General features: G+C 38.2%; 1 protein-coding gene across 1 annotated transcript in view; it reads right to left on the bottom strand.

Moving 5' to 3' along the window:
* Nucleotides 1-17,737: 17,737 nt before the first annotated feature.
* Nucleotides 17,738-24,963, bottom strand: part of FAM117B (family with sequence similarity 117 member B) — a 28,539-nt gene continuing 21,313 nt past the window's right edge. The window contains exon 8 of the mRNA XM_079311378.1: nucleotides 17,738-23,550. Within this exon, the coding sequence (XP_079167504.1) occupies nucleotides 23,232-23,550 (319 nt within the window). The 3' untranslated portion in view covers nucleotides 17,738-23,231. The remainder of the gene's footprint in view (nucleotides 23,551-24,963) is intronic.

Genomic DNA, 24,963 nt, shown 5'->3' with positions numbered 1-24,963 from the left:
TTCAACCTACATTCCAACACCCGGGGTGAGGTTTGGCCTCAGTGAAGATAAACTTCCTGAAGTTTTAATTGGTTTTGTATAGGCTGATAAATTACCAGGAAAAACTCAATATACTCCTCTAGATTTTTGCATGCATACCTTAGGAAACAGATCTAACCACATATGCTTAAAGTGATTTCCACAATTTAAACAAAAGTGTTTCAGCAAGATTGGAAAGAAACACAAAGAAATACACATCTAATGAAAACTCCTGAGGTATGAAGTTTTCTCCTGAATATTCTGACATTTCTGCAACAGAAAGCACTAGATAGGCACATGCACAGATTCCCCAAAGGAAAAATACACTGTTCTTACACTCTTAAATTGGTTTAAATCATGTTAATTATCAACTTGTTGTTAAATGTGGCTACAACTTGAAGAATTCCAGAATTTTTAAGGTTTTTCTCATTACTGAGGGTACAAATTATCTCCAAAATTATGTGATGATAAACATGATTCTTAAAAAAGCAAACAACCCCTCTAAACAACAACAAACAAACAAAAGTTCCCAAACAAGTAGTGGATACAATTTAGGCTGATCTGTTCCATGACCTCTCAGTCAGAGAGATATTTCAATATGTGCTCTTTTCCCTTGCTGCAGGGAAGGCAAGAGGTTTTATCAGAATAAAACTTCATGAGAACTAGGTCAACACACTTCAGATTTCTATTCTGTCAGAATGGGGCCCAGCTGGCCCTGACACACCCCAGTCCAGGGGTAAATGCAGTTTATGCATTAACACCCTGCCTGAATTTGAGTAGCACAAGGCTACAGTGACCTGCACAGACACTTCACTGGCTAACAACAAATTGTAGTAGCTTACATTGCAACTTAGAATGCCAAAAAAAAGTCCAATCAAGTTTGAATCACCAATTTTGTTTGATGTCAGCTTGTTGACAGAGATCTCAAATTACAGGCAAAACTTAGGTTGAAATTAATTGTCATGAAAACCAATTTAAATTGTCCTGTAAATTGCATGAAATGCAAAGTGGCTTTTCAGCTGCCAGTGAGAAGCTGGTTAAGTCTGCTCTAGGAAAGACAGCTGCTCAGTCTGGATGAGTCTGTCAAGCCATCCAAATCAAGACATGTACAGCAGTGAATGCTGAAAACCTAACTCAAACCACAAAAATGTAAATTGATGTGGCAATTTCAAAAATATTCATACTTGAAACTTCAAAATGCTGATTTTCCATGTCTTTGCAACCTATTCCACTGGACAACTAACAGCCTGTGACCAACAGGGGATCTTGGTAGAAAACACTGCAGAATAAATAAACATTGAAATAAATACTTTGTGGTTAGTACTTACCCTTTCAGCCTATAATGCATAATTTAAGCAAAGAAAATTATTTGTGTGTTGGAAATGACCTCTGGATGCAGACCAGAACTCACAGAACACTGTATGTAGAAACATGATAAGCCAGTTACAGCAAAACAACCCAATAATCCATATTGCTTATCCAAAAGAGTCCCCCCATCACACCTCCTACTGTCTATGGTTTATAAATTTAGAAAAGGGAAGTACTGATTTCAGTCAGACCACAGCTGTTCTAAACTGCATGTGAAAGACAGCTAAAATCCCTTGGAAGGGCCTTCAGGAAATGCTCAGTGAATTCATTCCTCTCCTTTAACTCTCTCTCTATCCCAGTTCTTGAAAACTATTCAAGTTCGTTAGACACACATGCACAAACCAAAAGTGTCTCTCAGATTTCTGCTCCCAAGACAGGTCAAAAAAAAAAAAACAGCTGACAAAGCACAGAAAAAATACTGGAAGTTGCAACATTCACCAAAGAATGAAGATGACTATGTGGTAACATCTGATGCAGAGCTGGATGCCAGATTAGTGATAAACCTGTGAACCATGAGGAGAGTCAGTATGAATTGATAGTTAGAATATAAACACATGAAAGTGGCTCATTTTCCCTGCCAATAACAAGTACTAGTTGCTTTCAACAGGGCTCCCTCAGCTGCCTGTATCCTTTGCAAAGCCCAAAAAATAGTATCAGGTCTTAGAATGACATTATTGTTTTCTGAAGCTGTTCAGCACCAGAGAGGAAGGGAATCTTAAGCTATTTTCCCCTCTCAGTGGTGTCACCACCTCTCTGTGTACACACAATTGGTGGAACAGCTTAGCAGGTTGGAGCTTGCTGCAGTAACCAAAGTGTTCCCACAGAGTCTGGCAGCCAGGCTGAGAATTCTTTGTCATGCTGACTTGTTTGGGGATCAGGAGCATGACAACAAAAGAGCTACACTCTCCTTTTTTAAAATCCTTGCAGCATTGAAGGCCACCAGGTGACACAAATTCCCTATTTATGTGATTCCAAGCCTTAGGCACCCTGCTGATTGAACGGTGGATGTGGACACCCAGAGCCATCTGCTCAGAACACAGACTGAACCAAAGCCTGAAAGGTGTGACGTGGGTGTGCATCAGTGGGAAGTGTTGTTCATACTATGAAGCCTGGGATTCACAACAAACATGTTTTCTAATGTCCTCTGATAAAGCCTTAATTCACTTTCTAATATAAAGAGCACAAATTTCCCTCTCTCTCCCACTCTTTTCCTTTCAGATTTTGCATAAACTTAAGCCCAAGTGTACAAAGGTTTGTGCAAATTTGCAAAAACTTTTTGATCTTAAAAAAAAAAAAAAAAAGAAAAGAAAAAAAGTCAGAATTTCCCTGAGTTCCACTGGAGAGATCTTATCTCTCAGGTCTCAGACTGATAGTTTATTTTGGTAGATTCTGAGCACAGGATGAGGTGTTAGAATTTGCCAGCAGTAGGTTTTTAATGCTTGGAGTAGAAATCAAAAATACTTTTGATGTTACACAAAAGAGCTTGTTTCCATCTTACATCAACATGCAAATAGTCCTCTTGATATAAGTATAGGATATAAAAGAATAATAGATTTAACAATCATAATGTTTTGCCTTTAGGTTTAAGGGTATACAGAGACCTTCAATGGACATCCTCTGTTGCTTCTCAGAAAACAGTACTTATCTGCTGCAGCCACAATACTAAATAAAGTGTTTCCTAGATCTAAACAGCACAAATCTAACCAGATCCTGGTTTCAGTCAACCTGCTCTAATTCCAGAGCATGTCAGTTAATACAGTGAAGCCTACCCAAATCAATGACATTAATACAGATTTACAGAGGAGCTTACATGCAGCCTACCTGCATGCAATTTACCATAATTACATTTTATAACTTAACGTAGCTAAAAACTGAATCAGAACCAAATCTCCAAAAATTCAAATGCTCCATGTCAGTGAAGCCTTTTCTGACAGGAAATAAATAAGATTTGTCTTCATAGTAAGTAAGTAAGCTTTGGACAGAACAGTGAGGGGGAGGAGATGATGCTTTTCCCCCCTTCTAATCCAATCTATTTAAACAGAGGAATCAAAACAACAGATGTTTAGCATGGTACTGGCGCCACAGAATCCGGCATGAACTCACCGAAGACGAGGAGATGAGGAGACTACAGTTCCCCTATTTCAGCTTTCCAGGCTCTAGGCTGCTCTGATTGCAATGTGCAAGTCCAAATGGTCCTGTTAAAAGCAGCCATGACTTGTCAGGAAAGCAGTTTCCAAGCTGTGCACCCTCCCACCATCCACCACTCTGAACCTTTGCAGTATCTATAGGTATTGCTTGCTACATGCAAACTGAGGATTATGAGACAAATCTGACCAGATCATTGTTGAGAATAATAATTCTACATACCAGAGAAGTCTGTCTTAATGAAAGAAATCTCTGTTTCTAATATTTTCTTAGCCTGCTGCAGTATAGTGCAGCAACTGAAAAATATTTTCACTTTTGGAATGCCTGAATTGTAATCTCTTACATCTTGGCTGACATGTGTAAAGGTAATAATTTTGCTTAGCTAGCTCAGGTATAGCCTTTGCCATTTCCTTCCATCTTTCTGTATTTATTTTTTACAATTTGTGATACAACAGTTTGTAGGGCTGCTATTTAAAAAAATGTTGGAGAGAAACTTTTTTCATTTCCCTCTGCAGCAGCATATTTTACCATTTACTCTCCTTATTTTGCTACCCAGTCCCTATTTTATAAGCAAAGTATCTAGTTTCTTATTCCTCACAGGAGGAATAGAAGGTAAATTCTTCTTTTTAAACAGACCTGTGGGCTAACACTCCAATATAGCAGACATTCTGGGTTCCCACTGCCATGTCACCACATGTCAACACATTGTGTTGCTGGGAAGCTTGATTGCTATGAGATAAAAGAATACTCCTATATTTGAAATTTTTTAGTTTTACATTCATACTGCTCATTTACATGCTTATATAATAAATAGTAGAACTGATTATGTCCACAAAATAATAAATTGACAATTTCCTTCTAAAAAGCATTATCTTTTTAATGTTCTTCCCTTCAAATGGCCTGCACAGATACTTGCTACTGAGAACTAGAATACTGATGGGACTCTATGGTACATTATACAGCAAAAAGCTTCTCCTAGTTTCAGGCTGTCCTTTCTTTACTCCTTTTTAGCATTCTTATTTAAATAAGTACTGAATATGTAACATTAGGGATATACAATATCCCTCTCTATATATATATTTATATAGTATATAATATCAGGGTACACTAAAACATTTATGGTCTCCTGAGGAAGCCACTACTTGGGATTGACCACAGAGATTAGGTTTGAGATTTCATTAAAAATATACATTAAGGCTGCATTTTCACAACTAAAAGAATAAAAAGTCCTCTGTTACATATTCAATCTAATTATTGTTTGTAGAGTCTATTACAAAAGCTGTAATTGTAATGAAGAAAGAATTTTATAATGCTTGAAAACTTCAATAGCATATTATACTGAAAAACAGTAATTATGGATTAAAAGATTTTGTGTCTTTCCAATTAAAAAAATTAAATGCCAGCATAATAATATGCAATTGCTCATATGCTGTTCTTTATAAATCAGTGTAAAATGACAACTAATGTGGAAAGATTGTAGAAAATAAATACCCCCTTCATTGCACCTTTACATCTTAATTCTTAAAAAAAAAAAAAAAAAAAATCACCACCAAAACCACCCTGGGATAGTAAAATCAATATTTTACAGATATATTAAAAATATTTACAGGAAATGGGTTGGAAACTAATATTTAAAATGCCATTACAACTGCATAGACTTTTAAACTGCTGTTCACAATGAGCTAATCAAAAGTGTTAATCAAACTTATCTTAAAATGCTTTACATCATATACATAAAATCATATACACAAGTGTTTTCTGACTTTTAACTTTTTGCATTTTGTGTTATTTTAGGAATTATTGAGATATATATTATAATTTACATATAAATTTATTAAGATATTATACTTTTTTCTGAGCTTCCCCGAGTCTCAAGAAAAAGAACAGAAAATTTACTTTATAAAATTCCTGGAAACGTTACTGGGAACATCTTAAATCCCAGAGTTCACTTAAAGATATTTTAGTAGAAACCCAGCAAACCCCACCATGTTTAATAATATGGTAAAATATTTACATTTATCTTCCTTTGTAGCATGCCTATATATCCCTTAAGCATTTTTTCTTCCTAATGCCTATCATGCCACCATTGTTCCATGTGAAGTCTGACATGCACAGTAGTGACTTTTTTTTTTTAATTCACTCTTCCCCCACCCCCAGCTACCCCACATCTAACTGCAAATGTTATCAAAATCTGGTTGTCTCATGCACCTTAGCAGTTTGGAACAAGGGGCTGGTTCTGCCACCCTCAGAGTTCTCATAATAAAAATTGTCAGGAAATTGGAATTGCCACACATTTTACTTTTCAATTACTTTTTTTTATAGCCGTATCTGAGGAAGAAAATAAGCTATCCATCAATGTTTCAGGCAGATCACAATGCAAGTGAATCTGGAAAAAAAGGATAGGAGTCAAGAGCAAGGCTTTCAATTTAATTTTTTTAGTAGTCCCCATTCATTCAAGTTGAATGCCCTGCTGTTAATTCATATGGAGGGACACGTGTCAAAAGCAGAAGCCACTTCATACTGAAGAGAAAAATCACTTTGCTAAGCTCTGATGTCTGCCAAGTACAAGCATGCAGGGGCTGAAGATCAGGTGATAAACAGGCATCCTGCCCTTCTCTTCCCCAGCTGAATTAGTGCCTGCTCTGTGTCCTTCCCACACATCCTTCTCCTGCTCAGACTGGGCTAAACAAGCACCTCAGAACTATTGCTAATGTAAACTCACCAAATGCCAAACTCCAGCCCCATAGGCTGACACTTGGCAAAGCCCTGTGCAGTTCTGTGGGAGGGATCTCACTGCTCCAGGGCCCAGGCAACAGTTGCAACAGCTGCTGTTACACACTCCAGCTGTTCTTGGACATCCTCAACAACAGATTGAAGGGAAGGCAAGTTCACTGCAACTGCTGGGCAGACAGACACACACACCTTGCTATCAAAACCAGATCCTTCCCCCACTGGTATACTGTGAGTTGGCAAGAGCAGAAGAGTCATTATTACTGGATGACATTTTAGTTCTATTTATATTCAGAATGCTGGGAATTCCAGTTTAAAGCCTAAGTTGGTTTTTGCAGTGTTCTGATGCAAAGCTGTCCACAAGCAGGCAAACAGGTTCCTGTTACTGCTATAAATTCTGAGCTGCATTTATGGAACATGCATCTCTGGTACTTTTACACTTTTTAGAATAGCAGGAGATCAACTTTATGTACCACCTTCTAGTTTAGCATTTATTATTGCTCTTGCCATGTGGTAAAAAAGGCAGTGAGGGGCAGCCTGTGTGTGCAAGCTGAAAAACATGCACACTAAATTTTTACTATTTTGTAATTACAGTAAATCTACTTCTCCCACATCTCCCCAGCACATTCTGCTCACTTGCACTCTTGCATATTTTAATATTTTTACTTCTTTTACATTTACATTGACCTTTGTTTCACCTTTGGCAGGAACTACCAACATTCTGCTATAAAACTACAGTATTTGATGCCCTCTGGCACAAAGTAGAAAGAAGCAATGATGTGGATGAAAGATAAATCCCACAAGTTGTGTTCCTGACAAGAGCAAGCAAAATGGGGAATTCTAAAAACTAAACATTCACTGATCCATACAAGTACTGTCTACACTGCAGGAAGTACTGATTGCCAACAAGTTCACTGTGATTTAGGTGAATGCAAAGACATGTCACCAGTAGCTAAAGTACATATTAAAGTATTAATTGAATCTCAAGAGTGAGCTCAGCAAACAAAATAGTACTAAACAAATCCTCTCCACAGCTGGAGAACAAACCCCTGTTGTTCTCTATGTTTGTTATTAGAACTGAAGAATGTGCTTATCACCATGAACAAGTCACCATAAGAGAAACCTGCAACAACTTTCTCACTCATGTAGACACTTGCCTTCCAAAAGCTGCTTCTCCATCTTCTGTCCCTCCAACAGTTACTCTAAGTGCTTTTCCTGAGCAAACAAAAGGGGGAAGGAAAACTTCTTTCTCTTTTCTGCCTGAAACACTCTCCTCCAGGATGACAATGTAATTATATGCAAAGTGCACAGATTCTGCAAAATAAAATGGATCTAAGCCAAAATTGCACATCTACTGCTAGGTTACTGTAAAAGATTAGCTTTACTCTTCAGCTTCCACTTTTAGGCAATGAAGAAGTTACAATTACTATCTAGTACTTCTACATTTTTCTCCAATAGATGGTCAATGTCTATGGAATAGATATGATTACATCATAAGCACAGAAAACCTCATAACAATAGAAATCTGTAGGACTGGGACTTACTCCAAGTTGGTTTAAATTCACAGATTCTCTAATCAAACTGTTGCAGGTAGTAAGTACACTGTGCAGTAAGAGTCAAGGACTGACCTTTTGTCTTTGCATGTTCCAGCTTCCACAGGCTTGCATGCAGACGGAAGGAAGGAATGGTTCCCAAATCTGAGGTGGAAAAGCTGAAGAGGCACAGGTCAGAAGGTGAACCTGCCTGAAGGCAGCTACTGTACCTGTTGTAACAGTCTCTGTCAGTCTATGAGTATCTGCTCTGCCCAGAGCCCTCCTGCTCACCTGCCTTTGCCAATTCCCCATGATCTGAGTGTGCACCTTCCCATGGTAGGTATGGGGCTGATGCCTTTATCTGCCTGTCTCTGGCAATGACCTCTCCTGAACTGCAGTCTTGCACAGTTTATTAGTCTTTCTCAATGTAACAGAACAAATGTAACTTTAGTATTTAAAAAAATTATTTTCAACTTAAAAAATAAAATATTAAGAATTCTGCAGAGCCTTCTGGGAAGCAACACAGGGAAAGGCTAAGCCCTAATTCCTTGTCTTCCTCCAAGCAAATAGTGCTCATTCACCTGAATATTCCAGTTATCCTTCTACCCAAAAACTACCTGCACAAGTACCTGGACATGAGCACTGCTGGCTCGATAGTGAGTTTTTCCATTTTAGAATATGTGAAGCTTTATGAAGAAGTGGCTATAAGACTGGATTGTATTTTCAAGCTTCGGATGAAGCTTTTTCTTTTAAAGTTAATCAAATAGGAAGCCAACTGTTTTGAGATCTACATACTGTAGAAGTAGACAGTTAAACAGAATGCAAATAGCAGCCAGCTTTAAGCTAGATCAGTGAATTCTTTGCCTGTGGTTCTGTAAACTAAATGCTCATGTCCAAAGCCCTTGAACAGGCTGTGGATTCCCATCTGTATCATTCTGTTGTGAGGAGGCAAATTTCCCATATACTAAGAGAGTGGCTTTCTTACAGATGCAAAGTTTCAGAAAAGTTGATTTGATGAATTCAATACACTCAAGGTCATTCCCCATGGTCTTTTGCCAATGTATACAGAAATGCAGAATATCTCTTCTCCTTCCTTCTCACTTTTTCCTCTTCTAAATCTCTCTGGTCATATTGTTTTTTAAAATTCCATCTACAAAAGTATTTTTATGGAATTAAGAAATCCAATAAAATTAGTACATGGCTGTACAGCATTGTAACTCACAAAATGGAATCTTCTTAAGTGTGACCAAAATTCTGGCATACCATCATCTTCCTGAGGAAATATAAACAGTCCCAGTGTTATGAAATATAACCAGAATTTCCGTAAATGTTTCTAAACACATTATTGAAACTATTTTTACAAGCAGAAACTTGAGAGAACATCATCACACATCTTGCACTGGAAGAATCAATAAATTGGAGTGGTGGAACAAGAGGTCACTGTGTTCTTTCTTTCTCAAAGACTTTTTCCTAGGCATTACAGAAGTCTCCCTTAAGCAACCCCAGTGAAGGATGTGGAGAGGAGAAAGATGACATTTCCAGAAATATCAGTAAGCAACAAGCACAAAAAATAAACTGCACTCTAGAAGAATCATAAACATTCTGTACATGTTTCATTAGAAAGGAAATAGCTGCTTCCCAGAATTCTTGAAAAAAACCCCTCAACTAAAAAAAGACTAATTTCTAATCTTCTTCAACTTGCAGTCTTTCGTTTTATTTCTTTTTCCCATTCTAAACATATATTTTACAGTGTGCCTAATCTTTTACTCAACTGAATTACCAGGGACAGGAAAGCTAACATCTAGATTATGAAATACCTAATATAGTTTTCCTGTAGACTGAATGTTAGAGTTTAAAGGTCCAGGACCATGATGATGGGGTCACCCATGATTGCTCCTTATCTTAGGCCACCTCACTCACAGTGCCCTGTACACAGGTCCCTTGTACACAGGACTCACATCTCCAGCCCTTGCAACTGATTGTTTGTCCTCTCTAAGTGCAACCCCAACCCTCTGTCTCTGAAGCATACCAGAGGTGACCACCCCTGCACTGGTGGTGCAGCACTGGGGTAGAGTTGGCACACACAAGAAATTGGCTCCATTTTCACCTGATCCCCATTTGGGAGGAAGGCAAAGCAAACAGTTTTGTTTTTATTCAGATTTCAATAGCAGCTGTCGGAAAGCTGCTCAGCAGTTTGGAATGTCAGAAGTAGTCCCTTTGGAGCTGGATTAGAGGGAGATGGAGACAGCCAAGAGCACTGAGCAGATAGCTGTGTAACCATGGAGTAAAACTTACTGCATATTCACAGACAGAACACATTCTCTCTCACAGCTCACTCTCAAATCTTGCAAGCAAGGCCTAAACTAAACCTATTCTTTAATCTTGTCTAGTCTACTTTCACTAAATAACTGTGTAAGATGTATTGGGACAAGAACTCTAAAAATAAATCTGCCAGTCTTATTGGAGGGGAAGTTACGAGGTCTTCAAAGCCAACAAAAATAACAATTTTTCATTCTACTCACAGTTCAGGAAAAATATTCATGTTTGCCAAATAAAAAAAAAAAGGAAAACTGATGGGAACGGAAAATATTTTCATGCTGAAAGAGGATATTACAAACAATGGAGACTCAAAGTCAAATGTCTCTTTATCCTTTTTAAAGGAACTTTCTGAAATACAACACCCAATTTTTGCAAGAATGATGTAACCTTTAAACAATACTATTCCAAATACTTTGTCATCTAACTTTTATATAATTATTTAACAAATTATGATGGAGCTGACCCACCCATGCCTACACATTTGAGAATTTCTTCTGGCCTCCTGGCTTTAATTTTCAGCTCTTTTGGCAGTATTGAAAAAAACTGAAAAAGAGCTGAAAATCTCAGGCCTACTTTTATTTCAGGAGTTATTCCAGAAGTTCAGAATACAGAAGTTCTATGAAGAAACAGTGTGCAGATAAGCAAGCCTGATGATTCTCAGATTAAAGCCCAGAGAATGGTTAAAAAAAAAGTATGAAAAACTGCCTGTAACGCTTGTACTCAAAACTACTTTTTGACATTTCTTACTATTATTCTTCAGAAGAGAGAGTAGGTAGAACAGCTCTTCCATGAGATCAGTCTAATTATATACCCTAAGGCTGACTTAAGACAGCACCTAGAAGGATCACTGTTTTGGGGTCACTTGGTCTGTTCAGCTGGAGGAGACTGAGGAGGAACCCTCACTGCAGTCACAACTTCCTTGTGAGGGGAAGAGGAGGAGCAGGCACTGATCTCTCCTCTGTGGTGACCAGAGACAGGACCAGAGGGAATGGCCTGAAGCTGGGTCAGGGGAGGTTTAGGTTGGATGTTAGGGAAAGGTTCTTCACCAGAGGGTGTTTGGAAAAGGTTCCCTAGGGAAGTGGTCACATCACTAGGCCTGACAGAGTTCAGGAAGTGTTTGGACAATACTCTCAGAGACATGATGTGACTCTTGGGGATGGTGCTGTGCAGGGCCAGGAGTGGGACTCAGTGATCCTTGTGGTTCCTTCTAACTCAGTGTATTCTGTGATTCTGTATCAACCATCATTCCTTTCCTCCAGCTGAGATGGTTTGAAAAACCCAACCATTCTGGATGAAATGTGAAAACAACATTAATATTTTCCACACAAAGTATTGCAAGAGGAAAAGGAAGAGGGATAGTTTCAGCCTGCAAGACCAGGAGCCACCCAGCCTAAGCACACAATTTCAAATGCTTTCCAGTCAGAGGCATGGGCATGATAATCTCCTGCAAAAGAGAAGAACAGCTGGCTAATTAATACATTAGCCACACAATGTTAGGATGAATCAATCCAGCTACAGCTTCAGAAGTCCCAACACATCCACAGAGAGGAAAAGCTTTGCTCTGCCCTCTTATAGTGGCCAACAAGCTTCTGTGCCACCTGCAGAATCAGTTACTCCAAAGCACAAAGAAATTCCTGCAGACCCTGGACTTTCAAATGAGAACATGCACTCATTTAAGAAATGCCAAATGAAATCTAGCAGCAACAAAATGAAAACTTCACTACTTACAGAAATTAACTTTTCATCTTGAAAGTAGGTTATGATACAGTTATCTGAATAAGTTTACACATAAAGACATTACATCCCACTGTCCTGCTTTACACATTGCTAAGTCCTGCAGGAGAGAAGACAATTAGAAAACTGAAGAAAGTAAAATTCTGTTGTGTTTTGCCAACTAGAAAATTGAAAGAATACAATTAGTCAATTGTCAATATATCAGGATAATATTCTGGGAATTTAGATCCCTTACTAAGTCCTGATTCTTTCAGCATGGGAGAGATCAGCCAGCAAAGAGAAAATACATTAAGTATTAGGTTCAGAATTTTACAGCTTGAACGCACACTCTTCAAATATACATTAAAAAAAATAAAAGTCAGAGTTGCTTTTACTAGACAAAGAACATAGGAATCAGAAATAGGCTTGGACTGAGTAGATTAAACTGAATTCTTGTAGATTTTCCAGTAAATCCACTAAAAAAATCCATTTTAAAATTCAGGTGCAATTGTCTTGTATGAAATAAATAACAGTTCTAGTGTTCCTCAAATCTCTATCAGTACTTCAAGCCAAAACCTTAAGCTACTCAAAGGAAAGACAAAATTCAAACAACTGGAATAAGTACTAATTTATAATAACTGAGTCACTACAGGGTAGCCTGTGCCTTGTACTGAATCTAACAGCTCATATTTTACAGCATCTTAATCTTGTAGTTGACATCCAATTCACTACTTCCCAAAAGGCCATTAGCAAAAGTGATAGCATCTGAATTGGCAATGGAAAAATGAATCAACATGTGAACTTTTGTCCTATGAATCTTTCAGGCTCCCACAAATTCATTTTTCTCTCTTGCAGAAGTCAACCACATTTGGCACTCTGCAGTGCAAGCACTATACTGCAGTGTTAGCCAGTAGTACCACACTCTTGGCTCAGAGAGAGAATTTGTTCTTTACTTTGCATGTCTCAAGTCCCACCACTGCCAGAAAACATACCAGTAAGAGAAGGGGAAAAAAGTGACACAAACACTCCTATCAAACAGCATCTGACACTGGCTGTACCCAGCCATGTAATGGAACTCAGGCTGAAGAATGGAGAAAATGTTCAGATTGTGTTCTACTGGATTATGAAATACTTTTTGCACAAAACACCAAGTTTGTTCTTCATTAAGATCCCAGATGAACTGGAACATTCTTTGGGTGGCATTTAGCATGTGAAGCAGCTCAATCTACCACTTTGTCACACAGACCAATCAATTCAAGTGAGGCCAGCACTTTCAGTTTGTTGAGACAAGAACATATACTTCAGTTCTTTTTTTGCTTGTCTACAGATATATCCCGAGGTCAATCTAAATATTTCATTATTTAGAAATGTCTTATTGTATTTAACAACAAACATTATCCTATGTTTTTTTTTTCTAGCTGTCTAGAATACTGTCAAAACTGCATCAACATTGCTCAATACTTCTGCAGACCTGGATCTCCTTTCAAATCCAGATGCCACTGGATATTCAGCAGATGAACTCCTGAATGTTTAGATAGATATCCTATGGGCAGATATGGACAGGTTTTATTGCAGTGGTCTTTAAAACAGATTAATTTCATTTTACTATTATAAAAGGCTTTAACATCCTGCTACAGACACACACCATCACCTGGTGCGATGGTGAACATTTAAGTTCCAAGAACAGCATTAAAGGATCCTACTGTGAGTTTTAAGAGAAAAATCAACCTCTAACACCTTGGCTTTGGGGCATTTTGGAGCTATTTGAAATCCTATTAAGCTGGTATGGTTCAATGCAGATAAGATTTGATTTGTGATGCATCACAGAGGATAAAAAGAGGGGGAACTAGATCTAGCTAATTATTTTTTATCCCATGGCCGCCTAAAAATAAAATCCCTGGGGTTACCAGGCAAATAGTAGTTCCAGAAAAATGCTCCAGGGCATACAAAGGATTCTTTTTAATTGTTCTATCTTCAAGGAAATCACATGCTTACAATTCACACCTGAGACAGCAAAACTGTATTTGGGACATAAAAGTGGATGTGATGATGGCATCATTTCCCAATCCTGAGCATACCATGAATTTTGGGTTTTCATAGAATCACACAACAGCTTTGCTTGGAAGGGACCTTAAAGATCATCTTGTTCCAACCCCCCCTGCAGTGGGCAGGGACACCTTTCACTAGATAAGGCTGCTCAAAACCCCATCCAATCTGACTTCCACAGCTTCTCTGGGCACTTTGAAAACTTTACAATTGTTCTGCTGTCTGCAATTTCACAAGACCTTCTTTGACAACAAAGGTGAGACTGAGCACAGGTTCTGTGTTGTTTCTTCTGCAGTTAGAATACAGGTGTGGTGTGCCAAAAACAAGGCATGGTTGGAATCTTGATATTGCCAAAGAAACACATGAAAAACCCATCCAGACCAGGCCAGGATGTAACCCTTTTATCCATTTGTCCACAAGATACCTCTGTCTTAACTTGCAATTAAGCACCAAAACCAGCATCTACCCTCTGTGGCTTCCAGCAAACCCAAGACCATGGAGAATTACACTGCAGGACAAGAGTTGGAAGATTTTTTTTTTTTTTAAGTTTATGTAGACTCTAGCTGCTCTTGCATTTCTGATCCTGTGGGTTTTAACAGCTGTTTTGACTGGGAATGTAGCTCTAAAAAGAGATTTATGGAACCACTGAAAGTGCTATAGAAGAAAAGAACATACATGTAGGCAACACAGATTCAAACAAGCAATGCAACTGAACAAACATTTGTGAAACTATGCTTTTTAAGTGGCTGCATTTGATGCTGTCCAGAGATGTCAGCTTAAGATCAGAATCAACCTCTGACTCCTGAGCTCAGGGACCTGTGCTTCCCATGAGTTTGCTTTACTGTGTGGCTGGATATGGATGATTTGGGATGGCAGCTGTCACACATCTGCAGGAGAATGCTGCCATTCATCCTACTCTTAGAGTAAGGACAGTTCCCTGGAGTTCTATTGTAAGAAATTTTTGGAACCTAGCAAACATCTCCCTGAAACCTGAAGATAACTTTATGGGCTAAAGATATTGCTTACAGCTTTAATCAAAAATCATCACAAAAAGACCCTTTTCTGTGTGAGGAAAGGTAATGGTACCATTGAAACTGCAGGAACATGGTATAAAAAAAACCTATTAATGAGGGATTAAATATCTACAACTCACAAAAGGTTGAGAATGTAAAAAAAAAACAAACCCAGAACAACCCTAGACCAAACTGCTCTATTTAAACAGGAAATAGAAACAAAAGCTTCATCTCAAGAGAGAAGTAACTCAAATATCTGACTGCTCAGCCTAGTTTGTGGTGTCCCAGCTGATGTTAACTGTATTCACTACAGCAAATATAAGTAATTTTGCAAAGCTGCAAATCATAAACCAAATTCTACTGTAGCCCTTCATCTATACTACACAGTGCTTGACTACATCTTGCAGCAATCAGCGCTTTTATGAATCCTATATATAGAAAAATATTTTTCAGACATTATTAAAATCTTGCAAAAGCCACATAAAGATTTGGGCTAGGCCAGGATGTACCTTCTTTGTTAATTTGTCCAGTACAAGACAGTGTAGATCCTGTTCTGTTCTAACTTGTAATTAACTTCAGAGATTTGGAAAGATGAAGGGCAAAGAGAACACATTCTTACCTGCTGCCTGCCTGACACACAAGCCAGATTAATTCTGGCAGGGCTCACTGTTCAGCTACATGCAGTGGACAGGAAACAAATCTCCCTAACAGCCATTTCCATCAACAGTGGAATTAGTGTTTACAGTGGTCAGCTACACATCTGTAGTTGGAAAAGGCATCCACAACAAACTCTGCAAACAGTTTCTTAATCAACAGCTTAATCACAGCAGTTACATTCCCCATGTTCATAAGTGTAGGAATTAATGAACAGTGTTCTACTTTGCTTGCAGTAATGAGGTTTTAATCTACTACTGAATCTTTTCTTTACTACAAGCAATGTCACCACAGTGTGAAATTGCTATTGATCACAGACATGCCCCTACGTCAATACAAGCATCACTTACAGGGCCATGGCCCAGGTTATGTCAAACAAGATTTTTTTGAAACAAGGTTTCTGTAAACAGACAGTGCAGGAGGAGATGAATCAGGCTTGTTGGCAGGAATAAGACTTGAAAAAAGGGATATGCAGTGATGATTAATCCAGCCTGGTTCTAGTGTGGGAGAACTTCAGCTAAATTATCTCCTCCATCCTATTGTAACTTATATCTGCACTACACAGCACTTAACCAGGACATATCTGGCAGTGAACAGTGCTTCTGCAAATGCTGCATACAGATGAAATAGTGTTAGACAGCAGCACTTCAAAAGTTTTGAAGTCTGGGTGGGATGACTATCTTATACAATTTCCAAATGCTGAGTGAAGAGCCAGGAAACAGACAACAAGCAAGTATGATACAACACAAGCAGCATTGGCTTACAACTTCTATACTAATTTGCTATGCAGTCAGATCTAACACCAAGAAAAAATTTAGATACCTGAGAAATCCTCCTAGCAGTCTCCTGTCTGATTATTTCCTACAATCTGAAGGAAAAAAAACACAAGCTGTTTAACTGAGGAACGTAACTGCTTAAAATGAAAGTGGTGAATCAAGAATAGTCATTGCTCACCACAGAGATGCTCTTTCCATTCTCTTTGTTTTCACAGATGATCTTCATCAGCATCTTAATGCCTCTGGCAGTTTTCCTATATGTAATGCAAGGTGTGAAGGTATTTTGAACACCAGACATATTTACAGTAAATCCTTACATGCATGAAAATGTAAATTCCAGATTTGTAATAGTGGAGAAATAGCTTACTGGAGGATGAGGTCACAGCCTATTTGATAAAGAATCAGATCCTGTTCATCTGGACACAGGTAAACATCCACAGACAACTGAACAGATAAAAAGGACTAAAATGTGAGAAAGCATCAAATACTCCAGACTTCATTGGCTGTGAATTCCTTTTACATTTCAACCCAGCAGTTTCCTATTTGGATGCAAATTGACCCATGGTCTCTGGCTGTGAAATGCACAGTATTGGGAACTGGATGCTGATGTTATATTTATTGGCCCAAACTTTTCCACCACTGGAAAATCACAAGCTAGCCCTGCCTTGAGGGACACATACTAGTAATCCTTTAATTTTTCAAGATTCCAAGAAATCTACCTCTCCATTTCGAAATGAAATACAGCTGACAATGATTTTCCAGAAGGGGTACTGGCCCAAGCCTTTTAGACAAATTAGACCAAAATTAATATAAGAGCTAACAAAAAAACCCCAAACCAAATAATTTATCTAGTTTACCACTTCTAGTTTAAAGATGTTTTAGGTCCAAATTCTGCCCATGAAGAAAAATGCTTCTTTTGAGTAAACAGACAGATGTAGAACATGAGACTATTTCAACATCAGCCTAAGTGCTTCCTCAGTTGGGCTTCAGCAGTTGCCTTCTACTGAATAGCAGAATAAACCCACCAGTAGGAATCCAGGGCTTTTCCTCAGTCCTGTTCTTATATCTTCACTCCCAGGAGAACACATGCTGAATCCTTCTGTTTCCAAAATCCAGGACTTTATGCACCTTCCCCTAATGGTGGAATTGTAGTGTCCTCAGGAACTGACCAAACTTACTGAAGATGAAGAGAGGAAAGGGCAGAATTTTCAGGAGTGTTCTCCAGGACGCACTGGAGGAATGAGGGTATGAATTAAACAAAGATTTCCATCCTGATGAATTTTTTCCAAAAGGGTTTAAAAAGCGCTTATTTTATTTGTAGCAAATGCCCATTACCCTCAGGGTAAATGCTCAGGCAAATCTCCAGACTGTGAGAACACAAAACCCCCTGCTACTAAAAATAAATCCAAGATTAGCCCATAGCTTGAAGTGACAACTTTTTATTTTAGGCAAAAACAAAACAAAAAAAAGGCCAAAAACATTCCGCTATTGCAGTTTGTAAAATTTTCACTGTTTTCAGTAGAAACAGTTCACAAATCAGAACGCAATATTCAAATAACATTGTGCAAAATTGTACTGGCATAACTACACATAGCAAAAAGACTAGTGTAAATCAAGAATTCCATTGAAATTAGTTGAGCTGCTCCAGTTTTACAACAGTGTACATCACCTCAGAATAGGCCCTTTTTTGCAGAACATCCCTGGAATTCCTCTTGCTTACAAAAATTGCTTTACATGCAACAAGCAACCGATCAGTACAACATAAGCAAGAACATCTCCACAAGTTATCACAGTGTAACAGAGGAAAACATGTCAGCCAATTTCATACAAAGGCAAATCTAATGGCAGTTTTGAACATCCCTTGACTGCTACCCTCAAAAATTGCACATTTCAATACATGAAATAATTTAGAATGAAGCCAAGCTATGTTCTTAACTATCAGTACATTGACAATTAGGATGGATGATGTGTTCAGAAGGGGTTTGTTTTGTTTTGTTTTTTTTTAGCTTACTAGATTTTCCAAACAGTTGTTTCAAAAGTTTGTGCAATCAATTTGCAGTGTTATCAAGCCAAGGCCTCTTCTGCTTTTCAGACAGACCTGTCAACACTACAGAAGTCTCTGTAGTCAAATACAAATCCCAATGAAGAACTATTAAACAAAGACCATACCTCAGGTACTTACTGATGACATGCAATGAAACAAGCAAGCACTAACAGGACTCCATTTACGTTTGGAGCATTCAGAAAGAGATCACTGTGGTTCAGCTGGGGTACAGGACTGGAATTTCACAGAACACTTCTGAATAGTTAACATTCTCTCCCCACTTGATGTGCAAAGTAACAGTTTCCAAACAATACATCGAAGTAATTCTTTGTATAAACACAATGCTAAAAGTGGAATTGATTTTCAGAGTTGCTGAATGCTGACAAACTCACATCAAGAAAATACACAGGTACATATTGCAGTGATTGGTCACTTTGTTTTCCTGTATACCCATACTCAGAAAAACAATTCTAGAAGAACTCTCTGATCACAGTAAAATCAATTGTTCCCCAGTGCTTTCCACCTCCCTAGGTCATGAGGGGTTTATCTTCTATTGCCTTTCCTAGGAGCAAACATTTTTGGTTTAACATATATCAACCTGGCTTGGGTCTAAGTCATCTAATGAAGGGCACACTGAACTGTGGAATTACATGGAGAAAGCAGAGTCCTGATGTTCCCAAGTGTTTGGATGCTTTTATTTCCTTTATGCAGGTTATATTAATCTCATGAGGACAAGTAAGAACACCACACAAGCTTTGCTTTGGAGATGCATGTAAGTGTGCATCAGTTCTGGAAGAGAACGGCTTTGCAAGTCTGTACATACAAAAAAAAAAAAAAAAAAAAATCTTCTCAAAAACATCAGCTCTGCCTCCTACCACACAGATAAAGGCAGCAGACCTATCCAGACTATGTGTGCATGCACACAAGTCAAATGGAAATTAAGATACCCAAGAAGTCACCCTGCAGGAAGGATCCCTGTAGCTGCAAGTATCTGGTGACTTCCTACACATCCTCCTTTGCCCTCTCAGCTTCATGGAGAAACTGTACTCAGCAAGGAAATATGGACATGACTGGCACTGAGCTTCTGTGAAGCAGCAATCAGCATTTTAGAGATGGCAGGGAGAGAGAACAGATAATACTTAAGCAAGGAATTACTGTGGTACCGCTGAATTCTCTTAATAAGCAACAAGAAGTTTGGCCTGAGGCAGAGGAAAGGTTAATGCATATGACTTTGTTTCCTTCTTCCCAAAAAGCTCAGACTCAGTGTTTTTCAACAGTCTCAGACTCTGAATTCCAGGAAATTGTATTTTAGAACAAATCAAAAAATAGCCCTGAGACTAAACATACTTTATAAGAGCTGCTATTGCTTTACGTAAATCAAACGCAGCAATCATTTACTTCCACAGTAAGCAATATTTAATTTTCACTCCCTTTTTTCTTCACTTGGGACACACGAAATCAAGAATTTCTTTTCAAGATAGATATATTTGAGCACTCTGTTACTTTTCCAAGTACTTAAATGCTACAGGATTATGGCACCAAGCAAGGAAAGAATAGCTGATGCAGGTCAAACTTTACCAAAGAAGCCCTCTTCTTCTGTGCCTTGAGGTTTGTGAAAAAACAATTCCAATAATCACAACAGTCACTGTCAACTTCATTACAATGAACCCCTTCCTTGTGATTTAAGTTGAATTTACAACTGGAGTAACATCATTTAGTATATTATCTCAAAATCAACTGCCAGTGTTACTAACAAAACCACCAGCCTGTAAGTGTGGCTAGAACTGTTGAACACCAAGGAAACAAGAATATCAAATGTGTCAAGTTGTGCATAAAAATAGACCTTTACTTTTTATTAAGCTACAAAGTAGGCAATCAAGGAACTGACTAGGTCTATGCATAGTTAGGATTTTAAGTAAGCCAAAAGAATTTGAACTCGTTCAGTAAAACTGTAATGCACAGGTCAGCTCCCCCAAAAACTGAACATCTCACTCTATACATAAAAGAATTTTTAAAAAGCTCCATGCACTCTCAAAGCTATTTGCAAATTGATTTAAATACTTCAGCTAACAGCTATGCTATGGCACAAGACAGCACATAAAAAAATTTAAGGCTAATTTTTGTCTGCACACATCAAAGCTGGTATCAGAACAAGAGCTGTCATATTTTCTTAACTCTGAGTCCTTAGTGTGGATTCACAACAAAATTGAGCTGCCATAGCAATAGTAGAGTTGTCCTGCATGTAAAAAAGACCAAATGTTGTCCTGAATGCAGTCTTTTATAAAAAGCTGAAACTTCACACATTTACATTTGGTTTTTATCAGAGCAGCTCACTAACTTGTACAGTACATTGTCCAATAACATACAAGGTAAACTACCAAAGAGATACTCAAAGTACTACAACACAGGTGCAAAAGAAAGTCCTACCATAAGAAAGCTCACTGCTGTTTGGGAGAGTCACACTGTGATGAAAACAAACATCAGAATGCATTTTGGTGAATCAGTTAAGTGTCAAGGCTGTAATAAAGGCTATTTGTTAAGTTGAGCCCTTCTCAATGGTTCTTAACCATCCAGTTAAGATCTCCTAATAAAGCACGAGGCAGTTTGGCAACAATGAAGTTCTTTACATGCTACTGTTACAGAAATAGAAAACAGACTTAAAAGCACTTCCTTCACCTGAATATGATCTGGATTCAGTGACACCATGTTCAAACAAACCTATCTAAAGCAGTGCATTTTAGACTTCAAATTGCACTGTAGTGTTTCAGAAGAAACAAATGACTATCCACAAGGTCTAGAAAAGAGCTATCAACTGGCGAAATTACACAAGTTTGATGCACAAAGCTGCTTATTTTTAGAATTCTGTTCCTCAACAACTCCAGGTGACTGACAAAGTCAGCACAAATCAAAACTGTTACTTCAAAACAGTCCTGTCCATTTTGATGGGAAGATAGACAGTAAACCAAATTATGCTTGCTTGCTAATTAAACAGGTGAAATATTTCCATACTTCCTGGTACAATTTTAATTTACTGATTTTTTTTCATAACGTTTTAAAAGCACATTCTAGTATGATTTACACTTACTTGCTGAATAACAGACGCTGCAATAATTACTAATACAAGATTTAAAGGAACAGCAAATATGCATCAAAATTATTATTATCTGCACACATATGCAGGGGTTTTTTTCCTCTCAAACAAAATGTTTGCAAGCAAATTAATTATATTAAGCACTGAACACGACTGTTATACTTGCAGTATCAATTTTCAATAGTTGCCATTATGAGGAGACCTGAGAATACAACTGATCCATGGAAGCTATGCAGATGGAAGTTGTGTCTATGCAAGCCCGTGAGACCTGCTTGAGAGACCCAGAGACTGCTCACAATGATAGTTTGAAATTACTGAATCTAACTCTGTCAAAGAGATACAAGATCATCTTGTTTTGTGACTGTGACACTGCTATTCAGGTCATTGCAGTTTTCTGCATATCTATAAATGTATTAACTCAAATCCAAGTAATGCACTCCAGCAACACATGAGAAACCTCAGTGAAGTTCCTGAACAGTTTCTGTTTGCAGCTGCCTTCCCCTGCCTTTTTTGCCTTTTACTGTAATTTCAAAGCAACCAATAACTGCCACATTTTCAGGACAAACCAAGTATCAAAAAATCTTCTGTTTTACATGCCAGCCTAAGCTGCTAGTCAAAAAGAGAGCTGCTGCTGTAAACTTCTGCATAACAGATATCATGCCTGACAAACCACCACCTTCAACGGACACACAAACACCACTACGACAAAAGGGAGGAAACCATGCACAGGTATTTCAGTGTTATGTGGCCAGGGTCTATAATACAGTGATGAGTCATGTCAGAGCAAATTTGTATCAAGAGTGATTAATGATTCAGGCTGACTCAAAGATCTAAGCAAGCCTGTAAGAGCCAAGTATTTCCTGGAAAAAAGAATACCAAGTAAGAGGATAATATATCTTTTCCCTACATCTGCACAAAAATTCTATGGACAAACAGAACAATACCAGGGCAAGTGCTTTAAAATGCAATTTTCCAGCCAATAAACCAACACTAGTAGGAATTCTGTGAAGGAAGGAGTTTTAAGAATGTGACTTACCAGAAGCACAAATGTTTGATATAAAAAAAATGTACACTATATACTAACACTGTCTTTGCATACTCTTCTGTTTTAAAAGTTTTGAACATATTAACTGGTCTTGCTTTAAGTCTGAGGCTGTTCAGCAAGGTCACATAATTTGAGACTGCTATAATAGTTCAGCAATCCTTTGGTCCCGTCAGCTGTAAGCCAGCCAAGTAAAAAAGAACCTTCCCTACCAAAGGAAAAAAAAAAAAAAGGGTAGGGGGATCATCACCAGGAAACACCATCTGCTACAAACCAGAAAAGGCAAAATTTTGTTACAAAATACACATTTTCATACAAAAGACATCTTGCAAAACCATCTGATTGCCCCTCCCTCTGCAGATTACAATGGTACATGGGATCAGCTGGCTGGTCTTGAGACTTGTTTCAACGGGAAAAAACGTCAGAGGACACATACCATCACAACAACTGGTCCTTTAAATGGCAAAGGATTATAACAGTCTTTGTTTTCACCAGTGTTTAAAAAAAGCAGGAGAGAAATAGAACCAGAGTCTTCAAAAGCAGAAAGTACAATAGGGTATCAGCTGCTGCATCCTCCTGAACTTCTCAATGTGCTACCAAAATGTCAATTATACAAATAGTTTGATTATGGCAGTGCCACAAATTGTTAAACAATGTATGTGTGTGTGATCAGAAAGGTCCGGTCAACTGGTTCCATTTTTTTCCCAGTAGTTGCCCAAAAAATATCAAGACAATCAGAATTATTCTTCAGCTTCCTCAATACATCCTGACTGCTGGAGCAGAGAGGACTGTGGTATTACTGTACTTGTTCCACGAGAGATCCTGTCTTGATCTGTGTTTGTAGTCAAGGAGGCCATAGAAATGGGCTGTAACAAACCAGGCGTCATGCTGGAGGAGACAGTCAGGCTGTGTGTAGTGCCCTTAAGTGTGAGATCCTGTGTGGGAAGAAGTGGCTTGAGGATGCTGACAAGACAGAAAGCAGAGCCACTTTTCGGAATGAAATTCACTTTGTTCTTGTCAGGGCAATAGAAGGCTGGAATTTCATGCAATGGCTTTGGCCTAGAAATAAAATACACACAATAGTTTTATGGAACAATCAAAATCTGCCTATGGCAGGGATGTGCTACTGAACACATCATCAAAAACAAGTCAAGGTTTCAACTGGAAGTATTTCAGCTACTCAATAATGCCTTAATGACACTCACAGCACACAGCAAATTGCAAGATGGTTTGAACAGCTTGTGTACATGTGCTGCAAGACAACAGCATGTTCTTAGGGCAGGCTGTTTCCAAACCTAAGGAGCCCTAACAACTTCATGCTTGATCACAAACCCTATCCATGAATTAGCACATTCCTTATATCAGAAAGTATTTTCAATCATTCTCCAGAAACTTGCACAACCCAACCCATTCTGCCCCACATAGAGACTACTTATACAGAAAGCTCTGTGAAAAAAAGCTGACATAGCAATGATCCTAATACTGCATCTCTCAAAGGGGTTCATGATCATCAGGGTATGATCACTTTTGTCTTCTTTGCATGTTCAGAAAAGTGTGCCCTGACTCTCTGCAGAAGATGACCCCAATCTTACTTAAAAACTCAACACAGAGAATAAAATGTACTTTTCATGATCAAGTACCTATATCCTGGAAAGGAAGTGTGGAACACATATTTAGGATCCTGACTTGCAGTTTTGCCATCTCAGCATAGAACTCAGCCCAAGACATGCTTTAGGAAAAACAGAACCGGAATGGAAATAATGGAGACCTTAGGAATGCCTTCTGTACTCACTTCTGTGAACACTTCTGTGTTCTAACACTGCAATGCAAATCTACTTACAGTAGCCAAAGTCTGCTTCAAGATAGAACTACAGAAATCTGCTTTAGTCTCTCTTTAGTGCTTGAAAAAGCCATCAGAAATTTTAATCACTTCTTGTTGTTGCCAGCATTGTCCTTTTGCCTACAACCTCTCCCTCCCTTCATTGTGTCTGCAGAAGACCCATGTTCACTTGTCTTTGTTTTGCTAAGCCAAGCAAGCCAATCTTCCAGTATGTTCTTGTAGAGATACTTTATTCTGAAAAGTAATTCTGTTCATGAAATGGGGTACATTTCCATGCTAGCTGATTCTCCCAAATGTCCAGAAAATTCAACCCCACTTGTAAGTTTTCTTCCCAAATGAAAATCTGTATAGTATTTTCAAATAGAAATAATGTTAAACAAAGGTTGAGCATTAAATAATTACACTAATGTATTCCACATATACATGGAATTCAAGTAACAGACATAAAAAGATATTTCTTCGTGAGACTGCAGTGTCTGAAGACTGCCATAGCTAGGTAGAAACTTCTGTAGAAGCCTGTTGCACTCTACAGCTGAACAGAGAGGACTTATTAAAACAAATAAAAATCCAAGTCAAACTGCAACAGAGTATGTTCCTGTAGCAAGTAAATACCATCTATCTGTTGGCAACAT

The sequence above is a fragment of the Erithacus rubecula genome (assembly GCF_903797595.1).
Source record: "Erithacus rubecula genome assembly, chromosome: 8".
NCBI classification, from domain to species: Eukaryota; Metazoa; Chordata; class Aves; order Passeriformes; family Muscicapidae; genus Erithacus; species Erithacus rubecula.
Note: the sequence above shows the minus strand (reverse complement) of the source record. Positions and strands in the feature narration are given on the sequence as shown.